The 24,927-nt window shown below is 41.8% G+C and overlaps 1 protein-coding gene across 12 annotated transcripts in view; it reads right to left on the bottom strand.

The window, feature by feature from the left end:
- Positions 1-24,927, bottom strand: part of CACNB2 (calcium voltage-gated channel auxiliary subunit beta 2) — a 393,564-nt gene that overhangs the window by 129,382 nt on the left and 239,255 nt on the right. For 10 of the 12 annotated variants that reach the window (XM_086714809.1, XM_086714810.1, XM_025930405.2 and 7 more), the window contains one exon: positions 4,462-4,581. In XM_086714809.1, the coding sequence (XP_086570935.1) occupies positions 4,462-4,581 (120 nt within the window). Of the gene's footprint in view, positions 1-4,461; positions 4,582-5,422; positions 5,914-24,927 lie in introns of those variants that run through there. The other 2 variants (XM_086714819.1, XM_025930407.2) reach the window with 2 other exon arrangements.

Below are 24,927 nucleotides of genomic sequence, written 5' to 3' on the forward strand. Positions count from 1 at the left end.
TTTATATGCAATACCCAGATCCACAGATCAAGAGTCACCAAGTTGGGTAGTAGTTGCCTAAGGCTGAGGGAGTTGGAGAGACAGAGTAGGGAGTGCTAACTTAGAACACGGGATTTCTTTTTAATTTTTTTTTAACGTTTATTTATTTTTGAGAGAGAGAGAGACAGAGCATGAACGGGGGAGGGTCAGAGAGAGGGAGACACAGAATCTGAACCAGGCTCCAGGCTCTGAGCTGTCACCACAGAGCCTGACGCGGGGCTCGAACTCACGGACTGCGAGATCATGACCTGAGCCGAAGTCGGCCGCTTAACCGACTGAGCCACCCAGGCGCCCCAGAACACGGAATTTCTTTAAGGAGCAGTGAATATCTAAAATCGATTGTGATGATGGTTGCACAACTCTGTGCACAAACTAAAACCCACCGAATTGTAGACTTCAAATGAGCGAATTACACCTCAATAAAACTGTCTTTTCAAAAAGATCAGCATGAGAATAAAGGCAAAAATCAAAGGGCACCAGCTTCAATAAGACAAGACTTGCAAAGCAGGATAAAAACTCAAAAGGATTGAAACATGCATTTAGGAGGAAAACCCCAAGCTACAAACACAAGGTCATGTCAGCTGATTTTTCTATGCCTCAAAATTAATACATAATTTGTTCACTGTAGAGTTTACTATTTTAAGAGAAACCATGGCAAAGTAGGAGGGAAAAGTACTGACTTTCACTGGAAGCACAGAGTGCCTGGTTATAGAAACTTTTATAGGTCACTTAATTTCAAAAGGCAGCGCCTCTCGTTTCTCGTACTTGGCAATCACCTTATTTTATAGACATGCTCTTAAAGGCAATTAAGGATCATGTAGCTCATATTTAAAGAGGACCAGGATCTGAAATACTGCTGAGGTTTATTCCAGACATTTGCACAGCCTTACTACATGTGATCTGTGGGAGCACTGAGATACAGCACCCACTGAGAAAGTCTTCCCGTTTGAGAGATGCTATGATGGTTACAACAGAAATGTGCAAAGCTTTCGATTCTTCCAGAATGGATGTGCAATGTGTTTTCAACCATCTAAAATTAAATGACGAATTCATGTATTTTTAAGCTTGAAGGCTTCATTTTACAGAAGGGCCCACAGGGGCACCTGGGTGGCTCAGTCGGTTAAACATCCGACTCTTGATTTCGGCTCAGGTCTTGACCCCATGGTTCGTGACTTCGAGCCCAGCGCGGGGCTCGTCGTTGACAGTCCAGAGCCGGCTTAGGATTCTCTCTCTCTCTCTCTCTCTCTCTCTCTCTCTCTCTCTCTCACTCTCACTCTCACTCTCTCTGCCCCTCCGCTGCTCGCGTGTACCTGTGCATGAGCTCTTTCTCTCAAAATAAACTTAAAAATTAAATGACTACATTAAAAATATAAAAGGGCTGGAAAAGTTGTACTGACATAAAGGAAGGGACAGTGAAAGGGGAACAGATAAACATAAACTAATGAATAAGGCTTCTCCTATCCCTGTTCCTCATCCATTCTTCAGGAATAAACCAGACCCACCGAACCATGATTTTCACATAAAGTACACTTAAATCCTAGTCCTTCCATGTTCTTTCAGAACATACTCCTATTCTCCCTCATCCTAGTGTCTCACTCGTTTGAATACATCAAAGGTTCAAGATATTGACCAAATTTTAAGAAAGAAACATGGATGGAAATAAACTCCTTTCATTAAACACAGGAAACAGTCTTTCAACTGTTTTGCCTTTGTTTTAAATTCCCTTCATTTTCCTCTCATCTTCTAAGTCATTCGTAACAATAAAGTTTTTAGTCTGTATCACAACTTGAACCTGGTTTGGTCTGGGATCAATATTTTGGTCCAGGCTGGTTAAAAGATAAATTTAACAGTTCTACGCAGCTGTATCACATAATGGAAGACTTAAAAAAAATTTTTTTTTAACATTTATTATTATTATTGAGAGAGAGAGACAGAGAATGAGCAGGGGAGGGGCCGAGAGATGGGGAGACACAGAATCCGAAGCAGGCTCCAGGCTCTGAGCTGTCAGCACAGAGCCTGACGTGGGACTCGAACTCACCGACCATGAGATCATGACCAGAGCAGAAGCCGAACGCTTAACCGACAGAGCCACCCAGGCGCCCCTAATGGAGGGCTTCGGAAACACAGTCATGGACAAAAACGCCCCAAACATGTAAATGAAGACTTTAAAAACCAAACCTACAAGACACAGGGTTGTATGCTGATGTGACAAGAATCTGGAAAACCGTTTAATTTTGGTATGCGAAAATCACATGAATAAATTAGTGCAAATACAACACTCTTATTTCTGGAACACAAACTGTTATTCCCCGCCCCCCCCCAAGACTTTTCTTTGTACCCTGGTGCAAAGTATAGAATAAAGAATTCAGATTCTCAAACTCAACATATATTAGCTACATGGCAAACTTGTGGCAATTAACTTTGCTAGCCATACATTCACTGTTTAATCTTCTCCAGTACTTGATTTTATATATGTATATATATATGCATGTAAGACATATATACACATATATATATAAGTATATGTATATATATATATATATATATATATATATATATATATGTGTATGTAAGAAATTTCACAAGAGATCTACCCTACCCTTTTAACCTATGAGGTGCAAAGTACAGGACTGATAACTCCGGGCACAATGTCATACAACAGATCTCTAGAATTATTCATCTTGGGGCACCTGGGTGGCTCAGTCGGTTGAGCGTCCGACTTCGGCTCAGGTCATGATCTTGTGGTTTGGGAGTTTGAGCCCCATGTCAGGCTCTGTGCTGACAGCTCGGAGCCCGGAGCCCGCTTTGGATTCTGTGTCTCCCTCTCTCTGCCCACCCCCACCCCCCACCCCCAACTCACACTGTGTCTCTCTCTCCTTCAAAAAAACAAACATTAAGAAAACATTTAGAATTTATTCATCTTGCCTAATTGCAGCTTTAGGTCTGTGGATTAGCAACTGCCCACTTCCTCCTCCCAGCCCCTGGCAACCATCATTCCAGGCTCTGCTCCTGGGAGTCGGACTGCTTTAGATGCCTCGTGTAAGTGGAGCCACCCAGGGCTCGCCGTTCTGTGACTGGCTTATTTCACTTGGGGTGATGTCCTCCAAGTTCACCTGTACTGCGGCATCATCAGGTTTTAAACGGTGAAGTCTGGTTGAGCAGAAGAGCCCACAGCAAACCAGACCCACGCCTTGCTTCATCAGCTCCCTGTTTCTGCTGGGTAGGACCCATCTTGCAGTCAAGATGGTGTCAGATCTGGAAATGACCTCCCTGCCAGCTGAGGTGAGAACACCGTTTTGATGTATGGAAAGACTGCTTTTTGAAAGTCAAGGCCTCCTGGCAGTTGCTCTGTAAACGACTATGGCAGCTGTGCGAGAGGCCATGAATATTACATAAGGACCGTCCGTGCATTCCAGCCAGAATCTCCAAGCCACAATTCCCATAGCAACACACGGAGATTTTACTCCTCTCAGAGATGAAGCAGCCAGCCAAAGTGCCTCGTGCCACCCTTGATTGTTTTTTTAGCAAGATCAACACAGTACCTAATTCTTTTTGGCAAAGCAATTTTTTTTCAAAAACAACAACAACAACAACAACAAAAAAAACCAAAACCAAAAAGGAACGACTGCGTGAAAGGTGTTCATTTAAAAGTTACCAAGTGTCACATAAGCCAAGATACCGTAACTTTGAACAACAATCTATGCTTTAGGAATTGCTGCCATTTGAATGGCTCCACGGGAAAAAAGATTTCAAATCATTACCATGCGTGAAACGAAATGCACCATCCTCTTGGCTAAATACTGTACTTACAGATTTTATATCTGATTCCCAGTTCCCCCTTCCACATATACACACTTTGTATTAGAATGGAGAACATGTTCCAAAGGAAGGAACATGTTGAACCCATAAAATCCTTTATTGCTTTATTTTTGAAAAGCAGAATGCAATCCCTTTGTTAAATATAAGAAAATACGATTACAAAACACCTATGCAGTAAAATTTGGGGAAAAGATCATTCCAGTCTAAGAAAATATACAATTGCCCTGAGGAAAGTGGTTTTCCTGAACAGAGAAATGGTTTACCGGAATAATGAAGTTACAATCACTTGGTGATTAGAAGCAGGTTTTCCTCTTTGTAGATTTGGGGATCCTTTTTTGAGTGCCTCCATCAACTATCCACCCACAGAAACAAGTTGCTTTGATTACAACACAACGGAAAAGCCAAGGCCACTCTCATATATCACACTTCCTTTTCCTATCAAGGAAATCAATCCAACACACTCCATTTCTGGTACTCCTTGAAAACCAACGAAATGCCGTGAAAGACCAACCATCGGCTTCGAACGAAACTTCCACAGGTGGCCCATCACAGACCCAGCACAAGAGGCCAAGAAAGAGCTTGGCAGGGGAGAAATGGTTTTACCTTTGCTTTTTCCAACTGGGCCTGGGCCTGTCGCTCTGCTTCCCTGCGTACCGCCTCCCGATCTTCCTCCAAAGAAACATCTGAGTCGGACGGACGGCTGGTGTAGGAGTCTGCCGAACCCTTCAGAGAGAAATTTGCATTTTAAAATAGATTCCATCTATGATGTTTGCATTGGAAAAGTCTCATTGACACAGCAGTTAGCTTCCTAGATGATGCCATAAATTCCTGAAAAGAGGAGAAAAGAATCCATTTTGTGGCAAACCATCGAGAAAAATCATGCTCTGGTTTGCAGACCGTTCCCTCGGCGAGCTGTGCCTACCAAGTGACCGTTCCTTCCCAAGTCTTATGTTCCGATTAGTCTCCTTTCTGGAAGCCAGAGCAAGTCTCTTTATAATTAAACCAGCTCCGTGGTGCAGTGCCCGGCTGAAGGGCATAGAGGGGTTTCAAGGATGGCTTCGAGAACATTCTACACACTAAAGCAAGTATTTGCAAGTAGAAAGAAGCTACGTCTAATAAAAAAAAAAAAAAAAACCATAAAAGAAACTCCTAACCAGTCATAAACTTGAATTCTCCAAAATGTCACTACCGGGAGATGATGACTCCCACGGTAATCTTAAGCATCCTTTTGTACCTTTTCATTCACCTGATACCTTCACGGACAAAACTGTAAGGCAACAGCAGCCAGCTTCACTCAATCTTTAAGCAACACGTTTTCCTATCGCTTTAAATAGACGTTTGATAAAAGCTGCCTAAAGAAAACACCTGCCCGGGATGGCTTCTACGGCAATAAATCACAACACGGGCAAAGGCGCTCGGAAAATTATAGGACTCTCCCTCGCTCCCCGTCTTGCAATCAGGATCATATTACTAAATCAGAGGAGCCCCTGCCAGCACTCACTGTCACAACAGCAGAAGCAACGACAATATAGAATCTCCCCCAGACGAAAGCCCTTGAGCTTACACAGATATCCGAATTCTTCAGCCTTCCTCCCTTGGCTCTTTTCAGAAGCCTGATCCAGGTGGCCTTCATTAGCCAGACAGTGCCTTTCTCATCCGCAGCTGCAGCCCCGGGCACAGATCCTCAGTGCGCGCTGAGCCCTGGAGAGCCCCTGCTCCTTTCCTATCCATGCTCTGGGCAAGCCCCTCTTCTCCGTCCCTTCCTGCCACCGGGGCTTTCACTCCCTACCCCGGAGGACTCCAATCCAAGGAGATTCTTATTTTCCCATTCCAGGGAGGGGAAAACAAACACTCGAGTGCCTTATACTGCTTTAAAAATAAAGAACACTTCAAGTGCATTCAAAGACAGGCATCAACTCGTTCTCAACTTAATGCATCTTATTGCTCTAAATATTCTCCTCTTTGCGCTTGGGTTGCTACAGGAAATTAGTTGTAAGAGAACCTTTTTTAAAAAAACCCATTGCAAAACGTATGCAGTGACATTTGCAAGTGCAAAGTTCAAGCCTTATCTTCAGAGATCTGGAGGGGGAGGGCGGAGGAGGCACTCACTGCACTGGGCATGCTCCATATGTAGCCTTTTTACGCAGATGCCTACATCACACTGTTAGTCTATGTCAAATTGCCATTTTGCATCCGAAGTGTAAACAGCTGGAGAGGGCTTTTCGGTTCTATAGTAACAGGCACATGGTATGTTTGTCATGTTTCTGCTTCAGTTGAAACAGCCTCTCAAAGACAAAGCATGCAATCTTTTCATTTAATGAGCCCTTTCCATTACCCTGCTACACAAAGTATATCCTATGCCATAAGACAATTCAAAGATAAGCAATATCACGCAGGCATCATTGGAGAGTGGAAAGCGATGAATGGTGCTCATCAATCATAGCATCAAACTGCCCTTGATTGCTGGTGACTTCCCAAACAAGATGCAGGAGACAGATCTCCCCCTTTAATTAGGACATGAAAGTAATCACAGCTCTAAGCAATGAGTTTAACGGAGCTCAAAATGACTTTGAACTGCTTCTCCAGCTGAGAAACTACCGTTTGAAATAAAGTCCCCAGAAGAAACAACAGTATGAACTGTCAGAACAACAATCATGAAGAAATTGCAAAGTGCGGTTGATTTATTAGCTCGAGTTAAGATTTATGGAATAGCTGAGTCCAAACTCTTTTCATAAATAGGGTGATTGAAGCTCGAGAAGAAAAGATACTTACTAATTTCCTCTACCAATGAGATTACATTTCTTCTTTACGAAGAAATACACACTTCTAGATGGCTTGGTAAACATAAAATTCAAACACTGCATTCCAAACTACATTTTTGTTTGTGTGGTAGGGAAGGGGATTATTTTGTAAAGTGTCATGCAAATGAAAGACAGGTGGTTTTATTTTTACTTTTTTATGAATTTTTAAAATATTTATTTTTGAGAAAGAGTGAGAGCACGCAAGAGAGAGACAGTGTGCGAGCAGGGGAGGGGCAGAGAGAGAGAGAGAGAGAGAGACAGAGACAGAGAGAGACAGAGAGAGAGACAGAATCCAAGCAGGCTCCAGGCTCTGAGTTGTCAGCACAGAGCCCGACAGGGGCTCGAACTCATAAACTGTGAGATCATGCCCCGGGCTGAAGTCTGACCTTTAACCAACTGAGCCGCCCAGGTGCCCCAGGACAGGAGGTTTTAAAATCTTTGCTACTTTTTTCTCTTCCTTCATTTCATCTCTTTCTCCCTTCTTTTGTGGGCTAAGACCAATCTTCATGCCTTAAATGCTAGAAAATACAGAATAGAGGCTTTAGAATAAGTTATAGATTGAATATACCGCAACTGTGTGCTATCCATAAATCAATAAACGGGTTATTTATATTCTTAAGAAGTGAATGTAAAATGCATGGGAGATATAAAATGCATTGCAATTTCTTATTCCAGTAGAATTCACAGGGGAGAAATGAAATTTTCTCCATCCACACACGTTAGGGGGATTCCTAATCTTCCCAGAGGGTTTCTCATGGCGAGTGTAGCACAGTAGGAAATTACCCAGAAGCACAGCTTTATCCCACAAAAGGCTTCAGGCCCCATTGTCACCAATGTTAGCATTTTAAACCCAATCACCCTGCAGAAGGTTCCATTCACAACACAGTGAAGATACAAAGTTTCGGTCATTAGTTAGCCCCATAAGGAGAGTAAGAGCATAACACACACATAACTGTGCACTATCCTGTTCCCTTTTGAACAAAATATGATTTAAAAAGTCTTTGCTAATAATCAGATGTAGCTTTTAATTGCACAGTCATGTTGAGACATGTTTCCAGGTTTAAATAATTAAGCAGTTAAAAAAACAAACAAAAAACCTCTACAGTGACTTCTGGCAATGATCTTTTGAATACTGCAATAATAAATTAACTTTTGACTATGTTACAATGTAAGATGTGACTCCCAAATGATGTTTAGTGAGGTTGATAGAAGGGGCCACCATACTTTCTTTCCTTGGATCTGTAGTAGTAGCAGAAAAATGGCAACAAAATATTTTCATTATAGAAGTTACATGTACCCATTGCAGAGACACACAAATAAAGGTCACTTTAAATTCTCCCACCCAAAGATAACCACTATTAAATCATAGCATGTTTTAGCCTCCAGAGTTCTTGCATTTTTGAAAGTCACCCTCCCAACATGCACATTACAATTAATCTCCTTCCTTCTGGGAGTGTGGATTTATGCAGTTAGAAGTAATATATCTAATTAAGCTTTTGCCTTTGGTACCATATGGACTTTCTAGGTCATTCTGCCTCAAGCAGTCTTCAGTCAGGAACAGCTGGCTGTCATTTCCATAACTCCAGAGTAAGTTCATTACAAGATGTGCCCTTGATCTCTTGGGTTGCTACAATGTGATGAGCTGGTCTTCTGTAGTTTTGTCTTTGCAGGTGGGTATATCACATGTTCGGCTACAAATATTTCCTTTCCTACACCTTAATATTCTCATTCCTCATTGTACAGGTCCAAAACGTAACTTGTACCCCTAACGTCTACCAAAACTCATCCAGGATCGTTCACTTTTATCCTCAGAACTCTAACTCCAAATACATGTGCTTTGCTCACAGGAAATTTAGTTAACTGGATTAACTCATGCTTTTTTTAAAGGTTTGTTTTATTTATTTTGAGCAAGAGCTAGATGCAAGCAAGGGAGAGGCACAGATAGAGGGACAGAGAGAGAATCCCAAGCAGGTTCCATAATGTTAGTGCAGAGCTCGATGATGGGCTCGAACTCAAGAACCATGGGATCTTGATCTGAGCCCAAATCAGACACTTAACCGACTGAGCCACCCAGGCACCCAAATTACCTCATTCTTTGTAACTACTCTTCAGTTTTTGTTCCCCCCCCCCAATTTATGCCTAATATTTGCACAAAAAGCATACATTTTTTTTGTATATAGAAAGTTTGCTTTAAAAAAATTTTTTTTAATATTTACTTATTTTGGACAGAGAGAGAGGCAGAGCATGAGCAGGGGAGGGGCAGAGAGAGAGACACACAGAGAATCCGAAGCAGGCTCCAGGCTCTGAGCTGTCAGCACAGAGCCTGACATGGGGCTCGAACTCACAGACCAAGAGATCATGACCTGAGCCGAAGTCGGATGCTCAGCTGACTGAGCCACCCAGGCTCTCCATATGCAGTTTGCTTTTTTGATGCTGTACTCTACTGTTTCAATCATATATATTGCCAACATCATTTTTTTTTCTTGAGCATTCCTGTATTTTCTCTTCTAAAGCCAAAAGAGCAAGAGTCATAAGGCTACTCAGGAATGGCATCTTCGATCCTGAGGTGTCCATCTATTTTTATAGGGAATCTTCATATGAAGATTAAGCAATGTTGTTGGACAAAGTCAATTTCTCACAGTATCCCAGGGTTACCCCGATTCTAGACAAATCTATGCTCCATCCAAAACCCTCAAGACTTCAAATGAGCCTCCTCCTGTATAGGACTATGCTGAGCCAATGGCAAGTCTGAATTCAGTTGCTTCCTCCTGACCTGCCATGGGATAGACAGACATTCCACCGCCATATTCCTCAGGCCCACACTTTTAGAAAAAAGTGGAATGGGAGGGACTTCTGAAACCCAAGACCAAGGGCAAAGACTTCCATCTTGTATTGTCTGTGCATTAGCTGGCAGAGAGAATTCTTTCATTTCTCATATTGTCGCCTCTTTTCACAGTTGAGAATTAACTTTTTCTTTCTGTGAAGAGATCTGGATCTCTAAGAAAATGAATTGCTACCCCCTGCACTGTTGGTTTCTTCAGGAATAAAACCCATTTACCGTTTACTAATAATGACAATTTCCTGCCTCAAGAACCTTAAAAATGTTACAGACTATTGGGATGAAACGCATTGACACGAATACTGTATACTTGGGTTCGCAAATGTCATAGAACTTGCATACCCATTCGATCAATGAAAATCTCAAATGTGATCGGCCTGCCATTTGGCTTCACGTGAAAATATTACCCGAGGCGATAGTAATAAATCCATGCAAGTTCATCCCTGTGTGGTAACTTGTAGGATTATGTAAAAGCTAAAATACTAGCTTCTGGGATGCCTGGGTGGCTCAGTCGGTTAAGCGTCCGACTTCAACTCAGGTCACGATCTCGCGGTCCGTGAGTTCGAGCCCCGCGTCGGGCTCTGTGCTGACAGCTCAGAGCCTGGAGCCTGCTTCGGATTCTGTGTCTCCCTCTCTCTCTCTGCCCCTCCCCCGTTCATGCTCTGTTTCTCTCTGTCTCAAAAATAAATAAACATTAAAAAAAAATTTAAAATATTGCTTCAATTTTCTCAAGAGCATAGGGAAATTTAGACACTTTGTGGCACTAACATACATACTGATGGAAAAAACTACATTTTGCCAAAACCAAATCCAAAATCAGCCACGTGCGTTTATGGAGCACTTACTACTTTGCAAGTCTATGTGCTCTAAGTTAAATGCTGGGACTATAACTGTGAAAAAGACAAAAGCTTTGTGTCTGTCATGGAGCCCAAAAATCTAGTCGAACGAGACCAATTTTTTTAAGGTGATCAGAACAATAATCACAACGAGAAAACACAAAACTGGCTGTGAGAATATAATAATGGTGAGAAGAAAGAAGCTATTTTATTTATTTATATTTAAAAATATTTTTTTTTGAGAGAGAGAGAGTATGCATGCGCGCAAGTGAGCAGCAGGGAGGGGGAGGGGGAGAGAGACTTTCCAGCAGCCTTCACACTCAGGCTCAGAGCTCAGTGCCTGAGGCAGGGCTCGATCCCACGGCCCTGAGATCACCACCTGACCCAAAATCAAGAGTCAGACACTCAACCGACTGAGACACCCAGGTGCCCTAAGAAGTAGCTATTTTAGTCATGGTGATGATCCAACACTCTGAGATGTGATTTGCGCTGAAATATCCCAAAAGAGAAAGAAAAAATAAGTCAGCTTGGGGATGTGTTAAGACAAGTGATGTCCAGGAAGAGGGAACAGCATCTGCTAAGGACCGAGGACAAGGAATACTCAGAAGTTTAAGGAACTGAAAAGAAAAGAGATCAGTGTAGCTAAACATGCTCCTTTTTCAGGAGTATTTCTTTCAACACCCTCCCTTCCCCTTCACCATTTTTTCACCCTGCAGGTAGTACATACTCAAGTATACTTGGAATATGAATTTGGGGGCATCCTTTTCATTTATGTGGCATTACCTGACAGTACAGGTCCTTATTCCTATCTGAATTTCTCAAGCAGAAGTGGCATTTAAGTTGTCAGTAAATTCCACATTATTGGGAAAATCATGTCTCCTGAGATTTCAACACAGTGCTCTGATTTTCTTCCTTCTCAACCCAGTACTATCTCATAAGAGCAGATAGTTTATTTCTGAGATTGTCGTACGTTATGTTAACAATCAGAGCAAATTATTAAGATTTATTGCCATTTATTAAGATCAGGCTACCACCTACATGAATGATAATAATTGCTAACTTTTCGTGAGGGCTTCACACTGTGTTAGACATGGGGTGGATTCACTAGCATTACATAATTTAATGTTTGATCTCTATCTCTGTCTTCACTGAAGAAAACAGTGAGGCACAAGGAAGGCCAGTAACCCGACCGAGGTGACAAAGCTAATAATCAACAGAGGTGAAAGGCAGCTTTTGAAGTGAATTCAAAACTGAATGGATGCATCAACTCAGGCATGCATCGGCTCATAAAAAGAAAAGACAGAACAAATCCCTACGTGCAACTACTATTTATTTTCATTGAAAACGTATCTCTTTCTGTCCGTCAGGCACATGTATGGCCATTTCCACTGGCCACAAAATGCCAAGAGGACTTCCAAGTTCTTCTATTTTTGCTAAACCTAGGTTGCTCTCTCTCTCTCTCTCTCTCTCTCACACACACACACACACACCACATATACATCTTCAGAGAACCTCAAGTTTTATCTTCCCAAAAGACACAGTGAAGGTCCGATGAAACAGATAATTTCTCATTCATCGATGTAATGCTGTTTTGTGTTAAAGAAGGACTCAAAGGTTGGCTGTTGCCCTGAAATCTGCCTCCCCCTCAGAGTATCTCAAAATTATAAAGCCTTGTTTTCATTACTTACCTACAGAGGAGAGTGGAAAAGTAGAATAGGAAAACAATGGAAGTCAAGAAACCGGCTATTTAAATTTCTCTCTTTTCCCTGAAAATGAACATAACTCTGGCAAGCTGGCCTTCGATAGCCTCCTTGGCAGCTAATCTTGCCTGAAGCTGGCTGGGATTCAAGCATCTCCTATGTTCAATAGAACAGTTGCTAGTTTTCAGCACTGAAGCCTAAGTTACTCAAGTACAGACCCGAGTCGTGACGAACTTAGTGGGTTCGAGCCCCGCGTCGGGCTCCGTGCTGACCACTTAGAGCCTGGAGCCTTCTTCAGAGGCTGTGTCTCCCTCTCTCTCTCTGCCCCTCCCCTGCTCACTCACTCTCTCTCTCTCTCTCTCTCTCAAAAATGAATAAACATTTAAAAAAAGAGTAATATATTAAAACACTGTTACCACCAACCTATTCCTTAAAGGAAGGCTATGATGGCTGTTTATATTTTGTAGAAGAAACCCTGCCCAAAATTCGCAAAATTTGACACCAGTAAAAAGAACCATTTTGAAAAGTTAGAATTAGAGGGCCAATTTTAATGGTACTTTGAGTTTGGGATTTTAGACATATGATAAATAATTTCCCTTCATAATTACAGCACCGGGTGGGTACCAAGGGAGTTTTTTAGGCCTTTCATATCAATTTACTGATGGTGATAGATGACAAAAATGTTTCACGCTATGTAATTTCTTACCAAAAACTTTATCTTTCAGTCATGAAAACGGAAACGAGTAGGCAAGAAACAGAAAAACTGTGGCCTGGGCGAGGTGACCTTCCTTCAAATATTGCTGAAAAAAATTGAATGAGGGAGAAGGAGTGAACGAATCAGACGCAGGGCATTTTGGGTAATAGGAAGTCACGGTGGGTACAGATACTGTCAGAAGCTCTGCGTGCACAACACTACCTTTCGTCTTCCCACTGACTCATTCTACCCAGCACACACGTGGGCTATATGACTCCCCTCTGCCTAAGAAAACCTTCCCTTGACTCCATATTCTCTGCCAGCCCCCATCCCATTTCTTTGCTCTCCTCTGTAGACAAAAATGCTTCAAAGTTGCTGAGGCTTCCTTCAATTCTCTTCTCGTTTCCTCTTAAAGCTACGGTCTCCCTGCACTCGGCCATCACTGCTCACCAAGACTGTCAGTGACAGATGGCTAAGGCCACAGGTCAGTTCTCGGTATGCATCTTTCTCAACGTATCAGGAGCTTTTCGCGTGGTGGTTGAGTCTAGTCCCCATCCTTTATGCACTTTCTCATTAACACCTTCTGGAAACCACTCTCTCTTTGTCTTTCTCTCACCTGTTGGCTGCTCCTTCTAAGTCTCTTTTGCTGGTATCTCCTCTTGCCTCCTTTTGCCACACGCTCCTCCCCATACACAGACTCCTTCTTTCTGCTCCAAACTCACTCATCACTCACAGGCACCAGCAATGCTCTCTCTCTCTCTCGATTTCCACACTGGCAACTATCACCTCCTTCAAGTCTTTGTTGAGCGTTCACCTTCTCAGTGAGGCCTTCCGTGACCATCCTATTTAAAACAATAATCCCCAAGGCCTTCCCCTTCCACGATCTCTAATTCCACTTACCTGACGTTTTTTTAATGTTTATTTTCGAGAGAGACAGAGACAGAGAGACAGAGACAGAGCATGAGCTGGGGGGGGGGGGGAGGGGAGTACAGAGAGAGAGGGAGACACAGAATCCCGAGCAGGCTCCAGGCTCTCAGCTGTCAACACAGAGCCTGATGTGGAGCTTGAACTCACAAACCGCGAGATCATGACACAAGTTGGAGGCTTAACCGACTGAACCACCCAGATGCCCCCTAGTTGTTGTTGTTGTTTAATGGTGCTTTTACCTTCTAACATACAACAGAATTTATTAATTATATTTATTGTTCGGGGTCTATCTCCCTCCAATAGAATATAACATCCCTGAGGGCAGAGATTTTGTTTGTTTGTTTCCTTCACTCATTTACCCCAAGTGCCTAGAATAGTACCAGGCACAGCATTCTTGCTCTATAAATTCATTCACTGGATGAATGAATAAGGGTTAGTAGAGAGAGAGACTATTCTCCCCCACATCCTGTATCTTAACGCTCTTTCACTAGAGGCCCCCCCCCTTAGCATTCCTGAACATTCCTAAACACCCTAAACATTCTCAAGTCTCCCCCTTACTAAAAAACAGCAACAGCAATTTGACCTAGATTGTGAATGACCAATAAATAACTCGCCATCGGGAGCAAGAGAATAAAACTAAGGCTTCAGCCTGAAGATATACTTGGTGTTTCATCATAACCCTCAATAAATATCACTTAACCAACTTAGTGTGAATGTCAGCTATGATCGGTTGATTAGATAAACATGTTCCATAATAAGCAAGCCACTTAAAAAAAAAAAAAAGTCATTATACATAAAATTTATATAGCATCCTTCTTCCAAGAAATGTTAAGAGAGGCTTTGCATTTTGAAAATATGATTAACACTCATTTTCTATGAAGCTTCTTTTCCCATTAATTGTATTTATTCATTCCAGGGATTCAAAGCTCCAGTCTTTTTTTTTTATTTTTTATTTTTTTTATTTTTTAAAAAAATTTTTTTTTTCAACGTTTATTTATTTTTGGGACAGAGAGAGACAGAGCATGAACGGGGGAGGGGCAGAGAGAGAGGGAGACACAGAATCGGAAACAGGCTCCAGGCTCTGAGCCATCAGCCCAGAGCCTGACGCGGGGCTCGAACTCACGGACCGCGAGATCGTGACCTGGCTGAAGTCGGACGCTTAACCGACTGCGCCACCCAGGCGCCCCAAAGCTCCAGTCTTAAAACTGCTAATGACCCATTGGAGAAGCCATAGGCAAGTCATGTAAATATGCCCCAGGCTAATTTCCCCCTCAGTAAAATAAGTATATAAAAAAAAATTGACGCTACTAGAAAGAATATTCTTGAAAATTTCCTTAGAGATGGTTGAAAAAAACGCTGTAAATAGGACATATTGTATGACTGTTTACTGACTGTTACTCCTCATGCACTAGCCCCGCCATGTCTATGGGGAGAGAGTTTAAATTCACAGCAGAAAAAGTGACTACACATATAATGTCTAGGAAGACAGAGAGTTTAAAAAATCAAGCCAGCACAGGGGTGCCTGGGTGGCTCAGTCGGTTGAGCATCCGACTTCGGCCCAGCTCATGATCTCACAGTTTGTGAGTTCGAGTCCCACATCGGGCTCTGTGCTGACAGCTCAGAGCCTGGAGCCTGCTTCCGATTCTGTGTCTCCCTCTCTCTCTGCCCCTCCCCTACTCACACGGTGTCTCTCTCTCCCTCAAAATGAAATAAACATTAAAGAAATTAAAAAAAAAATCAAGCCAGCACAGAAGGAAGATATTTCTTTAAGCCATTCTGAGTAATATATTTAAAAGGCACGCTACTAACAAACTAGACAGATACAAAAGTCCAGCAGCAAGCCTTTCCTTGAGTGGCAGAACAATCAAACAATAACTGTTGACTCCTGCCTTCCAGGGTGAATGCTCTCAGGTGCAAATGAACAATCCATCTACACACATTAAAGGAGAGTCATCATGTGTGTCCCCCCAGGGAGTCACACAGCTGTCAAAGGGGATAGGGCTTCCGTCCTTAAAGGTTTTACCCTCTAAAATTTTCTTTGCTTATACAGAGTTTATATTCATTGATAAGAAAAGAGGAAGAGATCAAAGGGTATTAAATAGGCAGCGGTTATGAACACAAAATTCACAAAAAGTAAACTAGTCACGAGCATCTGGAAACAGTGTTCAGCCTGCTAAATGAAACACAATACCATTTCCTATTAAATTAGTTCTCTTTGCAAAGTACCAATTCAGTGTTGTGAAGTTACATTAACACAGATGCTTTCATGTCTCATTGATACTTTGTTGATACTTTCTTGACTTTTAAAAAACCCTTTGGGAAAACAATGTTCTTTCTGTTTGTATCTAGATACATATCTAGACTAATATGCGTTTAGACTAATGATTTCGCTTCTGGGATCTGTCTTAAAATTCTAAAATATGTTCCATACAACACTTAGATTATTATATAATATTTAATAATAGTTATAAAGGCTAAAGAGCATTATAGGCAATTCTTAATGATCATTATATTTGGTTAAAAAAATAAAGAAATAAAAATCCCTGAATCATTTCTATAAATACATACATTCACATATATATAAATACTGGGAGTATACAAAATGAACAGAAGAGATAAAGTTGGATTCACTGTTGTTTTTAATTCAGAGAGCTAATTTAAATTTTTTTCTGTAATGTTACCATTTTTTAACAAAAGTAGAAAGCTCTTAATGCAATCGAAAAATCTAACAAACTATCTTGAAAATACTTATGGTGTTACAAAAAAAAAATGCAGGTATATATTTTCCCTAATTTGTTGATTTAACCTTTATAGTTTTTTGTTTTTTGTTTTGCATGTGGGGAATGGAGGCAAACTCTGGGTCTTCTGAAAGACTCTTTATGCATAAGAAATAAAGAAATAAAGGAAGGAAGGAAGGAAGGAAGGAAGGAAGGAAGGAAGGAAGGAAGGAAGGAAGGCAGGCAGGTGGGTAGGAAGGAAGGAAGGAAGGAAGAAAGCAAGAATGTTGATACAGGAATTACATCAGGTAAGAAATAAGAATTAAAAGAAAAGTACTTGAACCTGAATGTTAACATTTTGAAGAACTACATTTCTCTGTAGAAAATGTGTTAAAATGATTATGTTACATTTCCACTTGAAACATTGGAATTTTCTCATATGACTGCTTAAATAATTTTTTGCTACTAGGTTAGATACTTAAGCAGGCCAAATGACTCAGTAATTTGGTAGTAAATTATTAATACACTGTTCTAAAAGTCTAACCTTCCAGAAAGATATGACTTGGGTTCAGAGAGATTTAATATTAAAAATAGGCTACCCGATCAGGGATTTGCCTGGAAAAGCGCCAGTGGTATGGAGCATTTAGTAATAAAGCACTGCAAAGTACCCTACTGACCTAAAATAGTTAATGCATCCCTTAAGCAGCTAACCTACCTTCAGAAGGTGATTTCAGAACTAGAGACAATCTGGTTTATACAAATCTATATTTAGAAATTTGCTGCAAATTTTAGACTGCGTAGCTAGAGAGAGATGTGCTGTTGGTTATATTAATATGTTATTAATGCTAAAAACCCCGACTCTATTAAGAACACTTAATAAAAAGCAATTCATATAATATTTCCTGTCTCACAAATAAGGAAGCATTTTTACTGCAAATATTCAGTACATGGTTCCATAGACCAAATGCTTGTGTCGCCCCCAAATTCATATGTTGAAACCTAATCTCTAAGGTGATAGTGTTAGGAGGTGGGCTTTTGGAGGCTGATTACGTCATCACAGTGGAGCCCATGTGAACGGGATTAGTGCCCTTGTAAAAGACATCTCAGAGAGCTCCCTAGCTTCTTTGACCACATGAGGTCATAACAGTAAGAAGGCTGTCTGTGAACCAGGAAGCAGGCTCTCACCAGACACTGAATCTGTCAGTGCCTTGATCTTGGACTTTCCAGCCTTCTCAGCTCTGAGAAGTAAGTATCTTTTTTTTTTTTTTATGTTTCTTTATTTTTGAGAGAGACTGAGAGAGAGAGAGAGAGGGCACAAGCAGGCGAGGGACAGAGGATTTGAAGCAGGCTCTGTGCTGACAGCAGCCAGCCCCATGTGGGGCTTGAACTCATGAACCGTGAGATCACGATGTGAGCTGTTGATAAAACTTCCATCAAGCAGGACAAAGATGGCTTGCCAGTTTGGCAAAGACCAGAAAGATCTGGTTACTGCTGCTGCCCATGCCTGTTGACTCTTGCATTATGGCCTGAGGACTACTGTTTTGCAGTCTGCTACAGCATTCATGCGTTATATGCCAGATGCTTCTACTGTTAAGACAGACACCAGGGGCGCCTGGGTGGCTCAGCTGGTTAAGCGTCCAACTTCAGCCCAGGTCATGATCTCACGGCTCGTGAGTTCAGGCTTCGCGTTGGGCTCTGTGCTGATGGCTCAGAGCCTGGAGCCTGCTTTGGATTCTGTGTCTCCCTCTCTCTCTGCCCCTCCCTAGCTCATGCTCGCACTCTCTCTCTGTGTCTGTCAAAAATAAATAAACTTAAAAAAATATTAAAGGAAGCTATTAAAATAAACAAACAAAGACACACCAAACTTGAGCACTCCAAACCAAAGATAACACCTACTAGGTTTTCCACTTCATTCAAATAACAATCATTTAACATTGTGTACAACTAAATTTATTATTATCTCTCCCTTCCTAATATACACACACATTAGAATATATGATTGTATTTTCGTGCCCATGATGAGGGCAGAAAGTCTGTGTTTTTCACCTCCGTATCCCCAGGGCCAGCGTACAATCTGAGAAGAAGACAACGCTGGGGTTTACAGTCTAATGAAGGAGACAGACGTTACAGAGGTAATAACCTAAACATTATTTTATGACAATTTTGGCAGGGACGATCCAGGAGAAGCACAGGGTGCTTTGAGGAAATGTAGCAGGGGGAATAAGGAGGGGCTTCTAAAAGGAAAATCATGGGGCGCCTGGGTGGCGCAGTCGGTTAAGCGTCCGACTTCAGCCAGGTCACGATCTCGCGGTCCGTGAGTTCGAGTCCCGCGTCGGGCTCTGGGCTGATGGCTCAGAGCCTGGAGCCTGTTTCCGATTCTGTGTCTCCCTCTCTCTCTGCCTCTCGCCCATTCATGCTCTGTCTCTCTCTGTCCCAAAAATAAATAAATGTTGGAAAAAAAAAAATAAAAAAAATAAAAAATAAAAGGAAAATCATATTTAGGCTGGGTCTGAAGTTAACAGGCAACAAGTTATACAAAGAGGTAAGGGAAAATGTTTCAAGGCAGAAGGACCAATTTGAAGATGCGAATGCTCTTAGCACATTTAAGGAGCTAGAGCTTAATGAGAAAAAGGAAACCTTTGAGAGAACTCATCTGGATATGCCTTTGGGCACTTAATACTGCACGCATAAATTGATGCATTCAAATTACCAAGGGAATTCCATTATGGTAATATCATTAACTCCTTAACTTTTCTGGGATGAACACACGCAATCAGCTTGAACGATCCTTTATCATCATCATGTTTATATCCAACCATTCATTCAGCAAGTAACTACCATGTGCCAGACATTGAGGATACAAGAAGAAATACCATACATTCCTTGTCCTCAAGTAGCTTACGATACCTGGACCAATTACCAATCCACATTTTAAAATTTCAAAACATAAAAACCATACATTTTATTACATACAATAAAAAATTATAAATAAAAATCAATATAACATTGGGAAAAAATTTACCAATGACAAAGGGTTCATTTCTTTCATATGTTAATAGATCTTGGAAATTAGTAAGAAAAAGACCAATGCTATTGGAGAAAAATGGACAAAAATGACAGGAGATATTCACAGAAAGAGAAATGGTTTCTTTAGAAAGCATATAGAAAATGCCCAACTTTCATTATGATGTTAAAAGGGGCAAAATCAAAGAAAATGCTAGTTTTTCTTGGCAAAGATGAAAAGCAAAGCACTTATTAGTGTGGAGCACATCTTTGCCCCTTAAGGGTAAAATCTGGTTGCACTTATCAAAATTGAAAATTCACTTACCCTGTGACCAATAATCCCAATTCTGATTCTTCGAATTAATACCTCTAATTAATTTTAGAGGTATATACAAATATATGCAAAGGATGTATATATAAGAATGTTCATTATGGCATTATTTGTGTTACAGATGACTTAAAATAACGTAACTATCTACCAGGAGGAGACTGATTAAATAAATTATGGTGCATCTACATTATGGCCTATTATTGAGACATTAAAACTAATAAGGCATATACATAGCCATATGTATTAACATGGAACAATTTCCAAGATATATTTTACAGTTAAAAAAAAGAAAAAAAGAAAAAAGAGACAAAACAGTAGATACTATTCTGGTATTGTCTCTCTCTCTCTCTCTCTCTCTCTCTCTCTCTGTGTGTGTGTGTGTGTGTGTGTGTGTGTGTATGTATGTATATATATATATTTTTTTGAGAATACATATGCTGGTTTTTAGGCTACCTCTAGAACATTTAAATGGCTGCACATGAAATAATCTTGAGAGGATATTAAAAATCTCTGTGCTTCGAGGGTGCCTGGCTGGCTCAGTAGGAAGAGTGTGTGACTCTCAGGGTCATGAGAGCCCCACATGGGGTGTAGAGATTACTTAAACAAATAAAACTTAAAAAAAATATCTATGTTTGGGCTATATCCCCAAAAAATTCAACCAGAAACTCAGGGGCAGGACCAGGCATCAGTCCTTTTTAAAGCTCTGCATATAGTTCTGTTGACAACTGACAGTTGAGAACTCTATGCCAGGACACCTAACAGTGATGGCCTTTGGGGAGGAAACCTGAGGGATCCAGGGCCAAGCAGGGGTGGGAGGGACTTGCTTTACATTGTGGAACCTTTTATAATGCTTGAAATTGTATTTTTCTTTAAAGCCATGATCATAATACTTGCAAAAGAAGGTAACTGGATCATTTTCTTACACCATACACAAAAATAAACTCAAAATGGATTAAAGACCAAAATATGAGACCAGAAACCATAAAAATCCTAAAGGAGAGCACAGGCAGTAATTTCTCTGACATTGGCTGTAACAACATTTTTTAGTTATGTCTCCTGAGGCAAGGGAAAGAAAAGCAAAAATAAACTATTGTACTACATGAAAATAAAAACATTTTCACAGAAAAGGGAACCACCAACAAAACAAAAAGACAACCAACTGAATGAGAGAAGATACCTGCAAATGATATATCTGATAAGGGGTTAATATCCAATATATATAAAGAATTTATACAACTCAACACCCACAAAACAAATAATCTGATTAAAAATGGGCAGAAGACACGAACAGACATTACTCCAAAGAAGACATACCAGTGGCCGAAAGACACGTGAAAAGATGCTCAACATCACGCATCATGAGGGAAATGCAAATCAAAACCACAATGAGATATCCCCTCACACCTGTCAGAATGGCTAAAATAAAAAAAAAAAAACACAAGAAACAACAGGTGTTGGCAAAGATGTGGAGAAAAAAGAACCCTTGTGCACCACTGGTGGGAATGCAAACTGGTGCAGCTGCTTTTGAAAACAGTATGGAGGTTCCTCAAAAAATTAAAAATAGAATTACCATATGATCCAGTACTGGGTATTCCACTACTGGGTATCAAGCCCAAAGGACACAAAGACACTAATTTGAAAAGATATATGCACCTCTATGTTTATCACAGCATTATTTACTATAGCCAAATGATGTAAGCAATCCGAGGGTCCACTGATAGAGGAATTGGATGAAGAAGAGTGAAATCTTGCCGTTTGCAACAACATGGCTACATCTACAGGGTGTAATGGTAAGTGAAATTAGAGAAGAACAAATATCATATGATTTCATTCATATGTGAACTTTAAGAAAGAAAACAAACGAACAAAGAAAAAGAGAGACAAACCAAGAAACAGACCAACTATAGAGAACAACCATGGTTACGAGAGAGGAGGTGGGTAGGGGGTGGGTTCAATAGGTGATGGGGACTGAGAGTACACTTGGGATGAACAATGAGTAATGTGTAGAATTGTTGAACCACATATTGTATATCTGAAACTAATATAACACTGTATGGTAACTACACTGGAATTACATTTTTAAAATTATTTTTTAATTTTTTTTTAAATATGAAATTTATTGTCAAATTGGTTTCCATACAACACCCAGTGCTCATCCCAACAGGTGCCCTCCTCAATGCCCATCACCCACTCTCCCCTCCCTCCCACCCCCCCCAGGGATTAAAATTTAAAAACAAACAACAACAACAACAAAACCAAAAAAACAAAAAATGTGACCACTGATATTGACAAAACTACCCAGAGGCAGGAAGCTGAACTTACTGATTTTGCAGGGTATTCAGGAGGTCGGGGGTGTCTTAGCGCTGACTCCATGGAGGACTACAGGACCTCTAGTAACCCTGGGCCTCTTTGGCTCTGTTAACTCTATTTCTGGAGTTGCTTTTTTCTTTTCTCCCAAACTGTCTTTGTAAATCTCCAACATCAAAGGTCACAAAACTGACCAAAACAACTGTGGCACTTAACTTTAATGTTTATTTATTTTTGAAACAGAGAGACCCAGAGCATGAGTGGGGGAGGGACAGAGAGACAGGGAGACACAGAATCCAAAGCAGGCTCCAGGCTCTGAGCTGTCAGCACGGAGCTCGCCGTGGGGCTTGAACTCACAGACTGTGAGATCATGACCTAAGCTGAAGTCGGATGCCCAACTGACCGAGCCACCCAGGCGCCCCGTAACAACTGTAGCATTTAAAATGGCAATCCATAGGGCGCCTGGGGGGCTCAGTCGGTTAAGCATCAGACTCTTGGTTTCAGTTCAGGTCACGATCTCACACTTTCATGAGTTCAAGTCCCACATGGGGTTCTACGCTGGCAGCTCAGAGCCTGCTTGGGATTCTCTCTCTCCCTCTCCTTTGCTCCCTCCCACACTCATGCTGTCTCTGTCTCTCTCAAAATAAATAAATAAACTTAAAAATTAAAAAAAAAAAAAAGGCAAGCCATCAGCTACTCACTAATCCCCTTTTTCTGCTGTACTTACATGTGTATTCATGGTTCTACTCTCTGCACGAATACCTAAGTTCCATGAAGGCAGGAGTCGGTGTCACTTTCGTTCACCATCGAGTCCCCGGTACCTAGCACAGGGCCTCGTACACAGCAGGCACTCAATAAATGTGTGCTGGCTGCAAACGGATCTGCTCTGTTGTTCAGCGCTATGAAAATCTCATCGTCCACCTCTCTCTACCGCATCACCCCAAGCCTAGTTATCGCCCACGCCCTGTGTGGGCTCCGACTACAGCTCTGATTGGTCTTTCTGCCTCTGCCCCGCCCCCAGCCCTTCCACGCAGGGAGCCAAAGGAAACTTCTTCAAACGCGCTAGCTCGCAACATTCTCCCTTACAGAACATTCCCATTGCCCCCCGTGTCACTTAAAAAATAAATCCCGTGTCTCGCTGACACACTTTGGCCTTTGCCTACATCTCCAGACACATCTCGCACTACTTTTCTCTTCCTTCGCTACCTGCCAGCCATAAACATCGCCTTTTTGACCTTTTTTTTTTTTTTTTTTGGACAAAGGAAACTCTCTTGGCTTTTGAACTTCTACTTCTGTCTTTCCCACTGCTTGAGGCTCTTCTTCCTCTCTGGCTACAGTTCCCATCACATCACCCGGCTTATCTTCTTCGGAGAGTCTCTCACATGATGCAAAGACTTATTTAGTCACTGTTTACTTTTCGTTGGCTGCCCCACTCCCGGCCCCCTCCCCCCTCCCCCCCAGCCCCGTCCCCACGCTCTGCAAACACAGCACAACTCTTAGATTTGGGAAAGTGGTGCCTGTACACTCCCAGCCCCTGTCTTTTCCTCCAAACTAGAACTTTCTGCCGGAAAATCTGTACTTGCCCTGCAGCAACACATATACTATATATATATACACACACGATAGCCTCTAGACAACAGTGGGTTGAAATATAGCTAGTGCAACGAATTTTAAATTTTCACTTAATTTTGATGAGTTGACATCCTAATAGCCCTACATGGCAAGGGCTACCATATTATACAGGGTGGTTTTAGAGAGTCTGGGAACTGGAGCGCCTGGAATTTGCTGACCAAATGGCCACGGGCCTGTCAGGTCTGCCTGGGCTTCTTCCCAAGTTCACACTTCTCAAGATACACTTCCCTGCCCGCGTGCGCACTCCTAGACCCAGCTGTGGCTAGGGGCAGCTGTATGCTGAGGGAGGTTGGCACGGATGAGCAGGGCCCTGAATGTGTAGGCTGGGCTTCTACTCACATGCAAAAGCCCCTCACGGACCTTGACAGACCCAGGGGGACGTGAGGTCTCTATGTCAGCTCTCTCCGCTGCCAGATCTCCATGCGGCATTTCAAGGACAGTTGTAAATTCAAACTGGTTCGCAATCATAAAGGCACGCACTATCTGGGCCTCCTTTGGTCCTCTTGCCCTCTGACCCAGAAGAAGCGGGTTTACCACCGCGTGAGGGGCTTCATTTTAATATCTGGATCTCCTACTCTGAGCTGATTGCCTGGTACCGACCCTGGTGCACAGTAGCTGCCCAGTACATATTTTGGGTAAGTGAATAAAGTATAGGTCTATCATGGGGTGTCATGATCTCATGGCTCGTGAGTTCGAGCCCCGCCTCAGGTTCTGTGCTGACAGCTCAGAGCCTGGAGCCCGCTTCAGATTCTTTGTCTCCCTCTCTCTCTGCCCCTTCCCAGCTCACACTCTGTCTCTCTCTCTCCTTCAAAAACAAATAAACATAGGGGTGCCTGGGTAGCTCAGTCGGTTAAGCGTCCGACTTCAGCTCAGGCACGATCTCATGGTTTGTGAGTTCGAGCCTCGCATCGGGCTCTGTGCTGACAGCTCAGAGCCTGGAGCCTGCTTCAGATTCTGTGTCTCCCTCTCTCTCTGCCCCTCCCCCACTTGTGCTCTGTCTCTCTCTGCCTATCAAAAATAGATAAATGTAAAAAAAAAAGATAAAAAAAAGAAACATTAAAAACTTTTTTTAAAGTAAAGGTCTATCATATCAAAGTTGGGGTAATATTTGGTGTTAAATACAAAAACAACTTCAGTAGCCTTAATGAGTGTCCCATGGATTGTTCAGCATGTAGTATAACATTTCTATTTCCTACCAATGTGGCATCCAGTCATGAATAGAACAGAACCTGTACCATCCCATCGTCTGAGGAACACCCGAGAAAGACCCCCAGCAAAGTCA

Source organism: Puma concolor, chromosome B4 (assembly GCF_028749965.1).
Source record: "Puma concolor isolate L17-30 chromosome B4, mPumCon1.1.hap2, whole genome shotgun sequence".
Lineage (NCBI taxonomy): Eukaryota > Metazoa > Chordata > Mammalia > Carnivora > Felidae > Puma > Puma concolor.